The sequence below is a fragment of the Crotalus tigris genome, unplaced genomic scaffold, assembly GCF_016545835.1.
Source record: "Crotalus tigris isolate CLP2741 ecotype Arizona unplaced genomic scaffold, ASM1654583v1 scf7180000018690.2240587, whole genome shotgun sequence".
NCBI classification, from domain to species: domain Eukaryota; kingdom Metazoa; phylum Chordata; class Lepidosauria; order Squamata; family Viperidae; genus Crotalus; species Crotalus tigris.
In genome coordinates, this window is record NW_024097149.1 from 1,467,813 (window position 1) to 1,480,439 (window position 12,627).

The 12,627-nt window shown below is 40.0% G+C and overlaps 1 protein-coding gene across 2 annotated transcripts; it reads right to left on the minus strand.

Moving 5' to 3' along the window:
- Positions 1 to 6,121: 6,121 nt before the first annotated feature.
- NIFK (nucleolar protein interacting with the FHA domain of MKI67) lies at positions 6,122 to 12,491 on the minus strand. 2 transcript variants are annotated; one of them, XM_039355469.1, is made up of 6 exons: positions 12,330 to 12,490; positions 12,106 to 12,234; positions 10,810 to 10,918; positions 9,145 to 9,356; positions 8,201 to 8,278; positions 6,122 to 6,306 (listed from the first exon to the last, which is right to left on the minus strand). In XM_039355469.1, the coding sequence occupies exons 1-6, from the start codon at positions 12,438 to 12,440 to the stop codon at positions 6,127 to 6,129; spliced, it is 819 nt and encodes a 272-aa protein (XP_039211403.1). In that variant the 5' UTR covers positions 12,441 to 12,490; the 3' UTR covers positions 6,122 to 6,126. The 2 variants fall into 2 exon arrangements, with proteins under 2 accessions (XP_039211403.1, XP_039211404.1); XM_039355470.1 differs by lacking the exon at positions 8,201 to 8,278 and having other exon boundaries at positions 12,330 to 12,491.
- Positions 12,492 to 12,627: the final 136 nt, after the last annotated feature.

Genomic DNA, 12,627 nt, shown 5'->3' on the forward strand with positions numbered 1-12,627 from the left:
AGATGGCCACCACAAAATTGTACAGGGCCAAGGCAGCAGGGGCCATTCTGTCACTGTTTCCAGGATGGCTTTGCAGGCCACATGAAACCACTTCGTGGGCCGCATCTGGCCCCCGGCCCTTGTGTTTGACATGTCTGGTCTAGTAGGTTGTCAACAACCTGCAAGTTTTACAGGCTACAAATACAGACTTTGCAACTAGCAAATATTCCCTTGGGATCTTTATCTGTCCAATGAAGCTGCACGTAGGAGTCTTCTATCCAACTTGCAGATGGGCTAAGAAGAGGCGTTAGTAACTCACTGCAAAAAATCTCAGTTAAATGAGATCTGATCTTGTGATACAAACTGTCCTCTCTGCAAGAAGAGTGACTTTCAACACAAGTGTTGCAGTTACCCTCCAGCCCCACTGACCAAGGATATTCAATCCCACTTGTGTAAAGCAATGTTTTTCAACTTCAGCAACTTTAAGACATGTAGATTCCAATTCCCAGAATTCCCTAGCTGCGGAATACTGGGAGTTCGAATCCATACATCTTAAAGTTACTGAGGTTAAGAAAGATGGAAATAAAGGGCCTCTAATATGTATTGTTCATAAATTAGTCCGAATACTGCTTTGAAATAAAATTTACTTTAGAATAGAATAGAATAGAATAGAATAGAATAGAATAACAGAGTTGGAAGGGACCTTGGAGGTCATCTAGTCCAACCCCCTGCTCAGGCAGGTAACCCTATATTATTTCAGACAAATGGCTGTTCAGTCTCTTCTTAGAGACTTCTAGTGTTGGAGCATTCACAGCTTCTGGAGGCAGGTTGTTCCACTGATTAAATGTTCTAACTGTCAGGAAGTTTCTCCTTAGATCTAGGTTGCTTCTCTCCTTGATTAGTTTCCATCCGTTGCTTCTTGTCCTGCTTTCAGGCACTTTGGAAAATAGCTTGACTGCCTCTTCTTTGTGGCAGTCCCTGAGATATTGGAACACTGCTATCATGTCCCCCCTCGTCCTTCTCTTCATTAAACTAGACATACCCAATTCCAGCAACCGTTCCTTATATGTTTTAGCCTCCAGTCCCCTGATCATCTTTGTTGCTCTTCTCTGTACTCTTTCTAGAGTCTCAACATCTTTTTTACACCGTGGTGACCAAAACTGGATGCAGTATTCCAAGTGTGGCCTTACCAATTGGGCCTTACTTGACCTAATTGAGTTCTAAGTGAAGCCTTGCTATATTCTATTGATAATTTGGCATCAAGTATCTTTTGAAAGCTATTATGGCCTGATGTTTTCCCTTGTGCCCTAGCGTCTCACGTGGGAATTCCAATTTTTGTCAAATGTCTTTTATTGGGAATTTTTCAATGGGAATAATATCTATCCGACATTGATCTGAGAGGCAGTTTGGAGTAGTGCTTAATGCCCCAATCTAGAAACTGGGGGACTGTGAGTTCTAGTCGTTTTAGGCAGGAAGCCACCTGGATGATCTTGAGCCAATTCCTGTCTTAGCCCTAGGAAGAACACAAGGGCAAGTCTCTTCTAACAGTGTTGCCAAGAAAAGTGAAGGGACTACAGGCAAGTGCCGGAAGACAACACTGATTCAAAAGGTTCACACTCTAAAAATAATAATAATCCAAACAGTTAGCCATCTGGCCCACAGCATGCCTGACATCACTATTGTGGAAAAGAAAAAAAATCTGGTTCATTGGTATTGCAATACCAGGTGATGTACGAACTGAAAAGAAACAGCTATAAAAAATAAAATATCATGGTTTATAAATTGAAATTCAGCGACTATGGAAGAAATCAATGGTTGTACCAATAGTAATAGGAGCCCTTGGAGCAACATCTAAAGGGCTGCCTAGATAAATGGAAACTTTGAACTTATTTGACTGAATATTCTGACTTTTCAAAAAACTACCCTACTCGGAACTGCCTATATACTGGTTAGGACTTGAACTGTTAAGTTCTTACCAGTCTCAGACATGAATCAAACTGAAGATTAAATTAATGATGATGATGATAATAATATATAATACAATCTTGGAACTGAAAATGAATTTTTAGCCAATTACATATAGCCAGCCATGCCCTCATTCCAGTATTTTGTTACTTGGAATTATTTCTTTAGGAAGCCAGATCCTCTTGCAATGGAGTTAGAGCTTCAAAGATTTTTGTATCATACACACATTTCTACAAACCTTGAAGGAAACTAGAACAGCGAAACCAGTTTAGAAAGGGCATAGATCTGCACAGCTTTAATAGAAAAAACAGACATAAAATTCTAACAAGTAGGTTGAATTTGATGGGGTGGAGGGAAACCATGAATGTCATCCTTGTTTATGCTGATAGGTTCCATGTTAAACGTAGCAGCTCTAAAACTAGATCTAGAAAGTAGATCTAGTTAATTGTTGGATAAGGGATCATCTGGGAAATAGGTTTGACTAGGAAATACCAAAAAATGGAAATTGCTTCCATCTCATATAATGCAGATTGCATAAATGATCATTGTTAATTGCCAGCAAGTGATTCAGAAAGTTGGCTTAACTACAGCTAGCCAATATATTCTGGCTGAAGTGTCTTCTATTTCCTTTTATTTCTCTTTCTGTCCCCCCACCCAAATACTGGAATCCGTTCTTTTCCAGGGTCTTTCTTTCCATATTGTATTGCTTAATCTCCATATGCTCTTTTTATGAATGCAGGGGGGATACCTTGTTTAAAAGATGGAATGAATCTGCCCTCTAGTGCTAGCCATTCTCTACTTCATCAGAGCAGCTTCTCCAAAAAGTTTATCTGAAGCGAGGAAAATTGAGGAATGAGCATGAATATGGTAAAGTGTACAATTAAAGCTAGTTAAACATACCCTTATTTGTTGTACCAATGAACATATTATAAATGACCTTCCCTTCGTGCTGGTACTGCAGATAACTAAAACCTAAAATTAAGGCAACAGTAAATGTGTTCTCTTTGAAAATAGATGTGAAAATCTGTTGAAGAGCTATATAAATAAGGCAGGCCCTGTGATCTTGATAAAATCAAGCCTGAAAGCCCTTGGATGAAAGATGCTCCCAAAATACAAGGACTGTTGAATTACATTAGGAAGTTGAAATAAGGGGCATGGCTGTTTGATTGGTTTTTGAAACTCGTTCTATGTGGTCTGGCTCTTGAGGTGGAGCTCAGCCCATGATCCATGACAAGCAAGCAAGCCAAAAAAAAAAAAAAAGGGTCTGAGTGGCACTGCTTATTACAAATTAGCCATATAATTGTTGTCCACGTTGGTCATTGTGTGAGATTACTTTGTGACACAGTATGTTGCACAAACCTGTCCAATTAGCCAAAGAAACCATACCCAGCCACATCATGCAAAAAATTTAGTCTGGCATATTAGGAGTTATCCAAGGTTAAGTTGATTTCCTGGCTAGCATTTGGGAGGCATTCCCAAATGCTTCATTTTGCACATCCCTAGCTATAATTGAGCAGACAGCCTCAATGGCCCTTGGGCTTTCAACAGTGACGTCTGCAGCTATTTGAAACCACTATTTGCTATATTCCTCTCAACAGCCGATTCCTTCTAATTCCCAGGTAATTTGGGGAGGTAAAAAGTTGATTCTCCAAATCAATTTGTTAGAAGCACTCTAACAAATTGACTTCATTTGCATAATTACACAAATGAGATAAAAAAACGTCTGGTACCTAATTAGGCAAAGTATCCACATTTAGATGCAATGGGCTTTTTAATTTAATGGAAGATGACAGTATTGTGACCCAAACTTGCCATTAAATTAAAATTTGATTGGTATCAGTAAATCGTTATTGCCTTTAGCATCTATAGCTTTAAATATCAGTGGCCTGGAAGTACAAGCAGAGGTTAAGTCCCTGCACTCTGGTGCTGCAGTGGACTCCTATACACATCTTGTTGATCATGAGCAGAATAAAACCCTGGACGCCAAATTCAGCATTACTTCCCAAACTTCACCCATTACTTCCTTACGGAAAACATCACTGCGAAGACCAGCTATTTGGATGGTCACAAACCCAGGGAACAAAGATGGCGGGATTCAAGTGGTTTATTGTCTATGGAGATTCTCAGTCATCCAGGTTACGTTTGTGCTTTCTTTCAGACTTTGCTTTGCTTGAAGATGTTTCACTTCTCATCGAAGAAGCTTCCTCAGTTCTGACCGGAGAATGGAAGAATTTATATTCCTTGCCATCATCTGGTTGTTAGCTCTCTTTCTGAGTTATTGAGGCCACTTGGAAGTTTGCAGCCTACAGGATTCAAATGACCGAGGGCACAGATAAACCTCCAAATGGCCTCAACTCTCAGAAAGAGGGCTCATGAGATGACTACAAGGTATATACCAGTGATGGCGAACCTATGGCACACGTGCCAGAGGTGGCACTCAGAGCCCTCTCTGTGGGCACGCATGCTGTTGCCCTAGCAGAGTTTGCCAGAGTAGCGAGCACGTGGCGTTTGGAAGCAACAGGGCAGGAAGTGAGCGAGCAAGCGGTGTTGGCCCCCCAGAGATACCCCAGAGATGGCGAGGGATTGGCCCTGGCCACACTTACCCATTCTGCCGTGACCATTGCAGCCACGCCCACCCAGTGGGCAACACCTCCCACCTCCCCTGAGGACACCACAATGCTTATGCAGCCCTGGCACTTTGCGATAAATAAGTGGCTTTTGGGTTGCGGTTTGGGCTTTTGGGTTGCGGTTTGGGCACTCGGTCTCTAAAAGGTTCGCCATCACTGGTATATAGTCAATCTTTCCATTCTCCACCATTCTGAAGATGATTCTTGGATGAGAAGTGAAACATCTTCAAGGAAAAACAAACCCATTGCCTTTTGAAAGAGCACTTTTGGGACAATCAAGTGGCTTGTTTTGGCCATCAAGTTATTCCAACGGTCCTAGAAAGCAAACCACGTTGCAATAGTTATTTAGTTGTAATGAAGTCTCAACACACACATTTTTGAATTCCATACCTACTTTCATAACTATTGAAATGTTTGAATTAAGGATTAAAAAAAAAAAAAAGAAAACCTGGCACAGATACCTGAAGTGGTGTAAGACGCAGATCTTTATGATCTTTGAAGAATCCTGAATTCTTACTTGCTTTCATGGTGATGACTTCACCTCACTGTGGGTTCAAGGCAATAATACGGACATAGAATAACTATCATCCAATACTATATAGCCTTCTCCGATTCTTGCTTGCCACAACTCCAGCTATTGCACTGAGTTGAAGAAGGCTAACATTGGATGTCTCGTTTGCATACATGACCTCTTAGCCAAACTAAAATCTAAATTAATAGTTCTAATGCACATCATTCAAGGCTTTTGATTTTGATTCAATTTATTCTCAATTTGAGGTAGAGTTGGAGAAGATCAATGTTTTCTCCAATATCCTTTATTTTTTCCTCTCACAGAAGTCTGCCCACAGTTCAATCTTTCTTCGTAGATATGGCAATATTGCTGATACCTTTGATATCTAGTTCCATTTTATAAGGTTAAAAACCTCAAAGCTGCCAGTACCTAAAAATATTTTGGAAGCAGTGGGGCCTATATTTAACAATGAGCTGTAAGAATATACAAAAGAAAGGCTTTTAGACAGCTTATGGCTGAACTAAGGATTTGGTCTAACTATCAAAGCTTAGGAAGGTTATTGGTGGTGAGAAGAGTCAATGGAGGAAGAGTATTGAGTAGATAGGCCAATGGGATATGCCTTCTTAGAACAGGAGTCTTCAGACTTGGCCCTTTTATGACTTGTGGACTTCAACCCCCAGAATTCCTCAGCCAGCGTGCCAGAGGAATTCTGGGAGTTGAAGTCCACAAGTCATAAAAGGGCCACGTTTGAAGACCCATCTTAGAACATTAGTGTCACCTGAGGGAAGGGGGAGGGAGGACTGGAAACAGATAGAAGTCTTGCCCCCCATGCCCCATAAAATTGCTCTGGGATTACTACATAACCAAAACACTCAGGATGTTGCTTCTGCTAAACTGCAGTCAATCTGGAACACTGACTGCAGAATAGGATGGCAATTTGACAGTAGAAAAGGGGAATAATGTATTGAAACTATATAGGACCTTCTCTCTGGAACTGAGAAACAGCTTGTGTAGTTAAAAAAAAAAACCTCTTACGATAAAGTGTTAAGGTTTACATTTTTTATTTCCAGCTGCTTTTTTCTGTAATTGTGTCATTTTGCTTTTTTGCAGGGTAGACTTTATACTTGCAGGTGGTAATTTGAAAGTTATTTCTGTATCTTCGCTGTCTTCTGGCTGAGATTTTCGGCGCTCAAAAAATGATGGTGTACACACTGGTGTGAGATCCTGGACAGGTGGAGAAGAAAAGTATTAAATTAAGAAGAACCATTGCGGGCTAGTTTTAAAAAGTATATTGTCACAAAAAGCTGAAATATTTGTTGGCAATGACTGAACAGGAAAGCTTTCTACCAGTTGTAATCCGGACAATACAAGACAAAAAGCTGACAAACTCTTCACAGTTACTTTCTGAAGAAAATACTTTGAACAATTTCCCCCAAATATTTTAAATTTAATTCAATAGGGTAACTTCATTATCGTCTTTTCCATGATTAAATTTCTAAGCCTATATTATTTGGAAATGATACAGCACAGAGGTGGGAAATAATGGTATAGGATGAGCCGAGTTATCCAAGATTCCCAAATTCGTCCCCTCTGAACACCCAGGAAAAGTACGACGAAAGCAGTCAAGGATTTCATCCTAAGATGCCGTTGTGGAAGGAAAGCCTTTCAGAAGCCAGTGTGAGCTTTCCCTTCTCCAGGATTTTAGGGCAATTTGAAGAGCACTGGACCACACCTGGTTTCCAAATATAACAGGAAAATACTGATAGCACTCGAGTATGGGTGCATAGGAAGACAATTTGAATCCTATGGAAGAGCAGGGAGGAAGCATTTGCAGCTAAGGGAGAGGAGGCAGCTGTCAGCTTAGCAGGCAAAGAGGAACAAGCTTGGACTTCAGCAAAGCAACAGCTGACAAGCTGAATAGGGAAACAGAATCCACCAGCGTCATCACCCAGGCAGAGATGCTGAGAGCCTCCGGCCAGCAGCTTTTAAAGCACCTCCCTCCCTCACTGAGAAACCGAAAAACCAAACATTCAGCAGCAGTTCAGTACAACAGCTGAGAGCAACAGAAGTCAACTAACTTGAAGGGGGCTAAAGGCAACAAAGGAGAGCAGAATCATTAATAGTACTGTTTAGGAATTAGATATGGTGTCGACATTAGCATAGTATATAATACAGTGGTATCTTGGTCCCCGTTGGTAATTTGTTCTAGAAGACGAGCGGAATACTAAAACCAACAGGTACCGAGAAAACTGCACGACTTATCAAGTGACCTGCTATTTCGGCTGGAAGAAATAGCAAGGCACGAGCCAGCCGACATCAGCAAGTTCTTCCTTGCATGTCAACTACCGTGAGATGACCGCTAGGACAAGATTTCAGCTTCAAAAAACACATCAAATATTTCATTCGACGAGTTTTGAAGCAGTCGAGTCCCGAGGTATGACTGCATAACATAAGCTCAGCGATAAGTGTTAAAGTATAAATTAGGAAAACTTTGTTAACCTTTTTATATCACAAAAGTCTTTTTGAAACCACGGGCAAAAAGTAACAAAAACTTTGTTGGTGGTCTGTACCATTTCTCAAAAGAACCCTTTGCAACATGAAGATCAGCATAAAGACCTTCCATTCAAGGAAACACTGTTGTACAAATATTTGATACTATACAGGTAGTCTTTTACTTACGACCGACCAGTGGCAAAGTTCAAGGTTACAACAAATTTTCCAGAGCTGTTTACGATCTAACTTTGAAGTTCCAACATGTGATCACATTTTGGGTGCTTGGTAACTGGCCCATATTTATGGCCACCTATGCAGCATCTTGTGGTCTCATGACTTTTTTTTTTTTTTTTTTTGCTAGAAACTGGTGTTTACTTCTGATTTCTGGCAAAAAAATTAAATGCCATTGGATACAATGGGTTTACTTAATGACTGGGGAAAAAAGAAATGTAAAGGTGGGCACAGTAATATGACCTGCTTAATGACTAGCATGACTTGAATCATAATTCTTGGCTCATTTATGGTTGAAATTCAAGGACTACTTGTATTCCAATATTTTTTCCCTTCTTCATATAAAAGGCCAATTGTAATTCAGAAGATTTCAAAACCCCAAGCTTTCACTTACTTTATCTTCCACTGCTGCCTCCTCATTAGAAACTGATTTTGAAACCATCTTTTTCTTTATCAGAGGCATCTGAGCAGTCTAAGAAAGAGAGTCTTAGCATTAAGATTACCTCGTAATTCAACTTTAAAAATAAACATGTTAATAGTCTTCAAAACAATTGGCATACTGAGTTTGCTTTGAAGCTGTGAAACTCAGTACAAACAGTTCTCATTAAAAATAGGGTGAAAGTGCTAGAAATAAAAGAATATAAAACCCCAAATTTGATTCCTAGTTAGGAATAACGGAGCTAGTCCTAGTTCTAGTCCTTTCCTCCCACTTCCTATGTTATTTATTGTTTCTATTTTATAAATCAGTTCTACCTTCTTCATCTGGAAGTTTTCTAATTCCTTGCCATGGGGGAGAAGACAGAAATGTATAACTTCTTTATAAGATTTCACCTGAAGAGCGAAGACTAATATCGGCTTGCATGATACAAGTGTCTTTTTAAGAAAGTTGTAAGTGGCTGTCAATCAGAGTTGCCAATGGGGTTTCCTAACCCCCCCCCCAAGATTTCATGCTCAAATAAACCCAGATTCTAGACAAAAAAAAAAAAATCCAGATATCCCAATAAATCAGTTTTAAACTAAGTTATTACCTACTTAATACGTACAATATAATGGATAGAAAATACTTAGATTTCATTAAATTTTAAAATCCTAGAAACCCAGAGATGGAAAAACCCATACCTGTGTTTAAAAACCCAGCACTAGTAACCCTGATGCCAATCTTTTGAGTCCATAGGGAGCCTCAAGCATCTCACATCTCCAATTGTCTGATGACAATATAAACTTTGTATTCTAACTTAAGGCATTTACATTTATGGTCAGTATGCAATAATCACGTTTATGCCTCATTCTTCTCATTATGCTAAGTATTATTCATAAAAAAAAAGAACATTCACTTACAAATCCGGGGAAATCATAATCTATTCCTTTCTCAGCCAGCCTTTTTCGCAACTTGTTCTCCTTTTTCAACAGCCTCTCAGCCATCTTTTCTTTCTCCTGTGCTGTTCGATTCCGGTTGTACTGTTTTACTGCTGGATAGGATGGCTTTCTGAACTTTTGCTCAGAACCTTTAAAGAGGTTTTCATGTACTCTTTCTGCTGGCATAAGCTCACCTGTAACATGCAATCAAGGCAATAACAGCTGTGAGAAACAGGGCAAGGCCATTATAAGAGCTTCCACTTTACTTGCACTCTCCAAAAATATTTTAAATAGCAACAGAAATCATCTTCAAGTCCATTCTACTAAACACAGAATATAAAGGCATTATGGCTTCAGGAAAAAAACGAGATATGATCACTGCTTCCCCTCACGGTCTGCCTCATGTTTCTCTCTTGCACATGGGCTACATATTTTAATTTTTGATCGTTTATTTTAATATTATTTCCAATTTTTAGCCAAATTGACTAAATAAATATGATTACTTTCATACTATATTATTACACTGCATTCCAATATCTCAGGGATTGCCACAAAGAAGAGGGAGTCAAGCTATTCTCCAAAGCACCTGAAGGCAGGACAAGAAGCAACGGATGGAAACTAACTGAAGAGAGAAGCAACCTAGAACTAAGGAGAAATTTTCTGACAGTTACAACAATTAATCAACCTGCCTCCGGAAGCTGTGAATGCTCCAACACTGGAAGTTTTTAAGAAGACACTGGACAGCCATTTATCTGAAATGGTGTAGGGTTTCCTGCCTGAGCAGGGAGTTGGACTAGATGACCTCCAAGGTCCCTTCCAACACTATTATTATTATTATTGTTGTTGTATATTGTAATACTATTATTACTGTTCTTGTAAACCCCTATAGCCAGGCTAGATTGAGGGGGTGTATAACTTCCATAAAGAAATAAATTCATCTACTAGTGCTTCCAAGCATCTATACAAACAGATAAATCAATAAAACACTTCGGCAAGATCAAGGATGATTTAAATGTTGTATGGTGTTCAATCATTTCCCCATTACTAACTATCAATACAAATTGAATATAATCTATCAGTCTGTTGGGTAAGCTATAAAAAAAAGGAATAGCTATATTGGGGGTTTGGATTATATTTCAAAGCAGACAATATAATGGAGAATAAAGCTGCAGACATGCCTAATCTCAATGCAAAATATTTAATTATACTGCATTGTTTATAAAATTTATTGATGGCATCAATCCAAAGGACTAAACAATGGACAGCTCTAAAATATATGGCACAACATGTTAAAAAGTGCTTGTAGCCACACAATCAATTCTCAAAGTCCTTTCAAAAATAGTCAAGTTGTACCTTCTCTTCAAAAGATTATGAAAGTGAAAGCTACCCTCATCTTACAGAGCAGATTGTTCCAAAAAAAGGGAATCCCCATGGAAACATCTGCTGTTACATTCCCTCCCTTCATATTATGGACATGGGAATAATAATGACCTTGCAAAAAAGAGTAGTTAGGAAAAAAAATTAGGAAAAAAGGAAATGAGAGAATGAAAAATTGTAAAGGAAAAAAAGGGAGTTTTAATGGGGTAATTTCAACGTAAGTGACTCTTTCATGGAACTGCTATATTTAACAAAGTGGGATATACTCACATTTCAAGAGTTTTTCACGGATAAGGTAATTGTTCATGGTATCTGCAGCTATCTTTGCAATTTCATCATATTCAAATTCCACAAAAGCATAACCTTTGCTACCTCCTGTCTATCAAAGAGAAAGATACAAAAATAAAAAAAATGCAATACTTTCATAGATGTAGCTGAATGATTTTTTTTCTTTGCTATTACCATTAGTAAAGCAGCCCTTTTCCCAATTTGTTTTACAACAACCCTGTGCAGTATGTTAGACTGGGAAAACAACTGACCCAAAGTCACTCAGTGACAATCCAAAAAAGTTTTTCGGACCTATAAAATGCAAAACGTTTTTAGTTATCACCAATATGCACTGTCAAAAACAGGGAATCATCATTAAAGTTAATTCAAATCAGGGCAAGGTTTTGGTAGCTTATAGCCTAAAAATATATTATCCTGTAAGAAGGAATGCCATTGGAAAAGTAAGCAGTACAAGGCCTGGATTAAGTGGCTAGATCAGAATTAGCCTCAAAACTGCAAAACAGTTATTTCATATGTAGGACTCTAAATAGACTCTCCCACATATAGTTTGTAATTGTTCTAATTGCTTCAATTGCTTTGTTTTACTTGCTCTGACAGTTTTTGGTTTCTTCTTAATTGTGCGCACCATCCAGAGTCACCTACATGAAATGGGTGACTGAATATTACCACCTTAGTCATGGAAACTTTTTGGGGTAACTCTTGAGTCAGCCATTCCCTCTCAACCTTACCTATCCCATAGCGTTGTCATGGAGGAAAAAATTGGTGAAGGCTGCTATATGACTTGCCTGGAGTTTCCCAGGATAGCCACCCAACCGACACAGAGACAGAGCGAAAAAGCCAGTTTGGTGTAGTGGTCAAGGTGCTGGCCTAGAAACCATGAGAAAATGAGATCTAGGCTCCCTTAGGCATGAAAATCAGCTAGGTGACTTCAGGTCAATCACTAGGAGACCTGCGAGTTCTAATCCCGCCTTAGACATAAAAGTTGGCTGAATGACTTTGGGCCAATCACCAGGAGACTGTGAGTTCTAGTCCCGCCTTAGACATAAAAGCTGGCTGGATGATTTTGAGCCAGTCACCAGGAAACTGTGAGTTCTAGTCCCGCCTTTGGACTAGTCCTTCTTTCTTAGCCCAACCCACCTCACAGGGTTGTCGTTGTGGGGAAAAATAAATGGCAGGAGCATTAAGTTCTCCACCTCCGGTTTATATATACATTATCTGAGGCAGATGGGCGGTTAAGAAATATAAAATATAAATTATAATAATCGAAACGAACCGTACCTTTTTACTCCGCGAAAGGCGAAGCCGAGTCACTGTCCCAAACTGGCTGAAGTACTGCTTGAGCTGCGACTCGTACAGGCCTCTCGGGATGTGACCCACGTACACAACGCCGGGTTTCACCTTCTGATTCTGGGAGGTAAAATGAGGGAAGGCGTAAACAGACGCTGGAAGTTGCGCTCCCAGCGCTCGGCGGGAGAAACCACCGCGTCCCCTCGGTTTCTTACCTTGGAGGCCGCCTTGCGCACCCGGTGCACCTCAGCCTGGAACTCGCGCTGCCGCTCCGGGTCGAGAGACAGGAGGGGAGCCGCCGCGGACGCAACACTGCTCGTCGCCATCACGCTTCTGAAAGAAAGACAGCAGCGCGCCTGCGTCACAAAACAGGAAGCTCTATTTCGTCACTTCCTCTTCGGCTCTGCCGGAGGGGCACTGTAAACACAGAGAGCAGCGGCTCCTATTGGTCAGAGCGTGAAACAGCAGCCCCCTACACTACATCGTATTTTCCTTCAGTTTTATAATCCCTCC

Bases quoted from the DNA above. Each gene is read 5' to 3' on its own strand.
- NIFK (XM_039355469.1), bottom strand. From the start codon at position 12,440: ATGGCGACGAGCAGTGTTGCGTCCGCGGCGGCTCCCCTCCTGTCTCTC. The intron at 12,235-12,329 runs GTAAGAAACCGA...TTTACCTCCCAG, and splicing joins TGCGCAAGGCGGCCTCCAAG to AATCAGAAGGTGAAACCCGG. The intron at 10,919-12,105 runs GTACGGTTCGTT...TCTCTTTGATAG, and splicing joins GCCTTTCGCGGAGTAAAAAG to ACAGGAGGTAGCAAAGGTTA.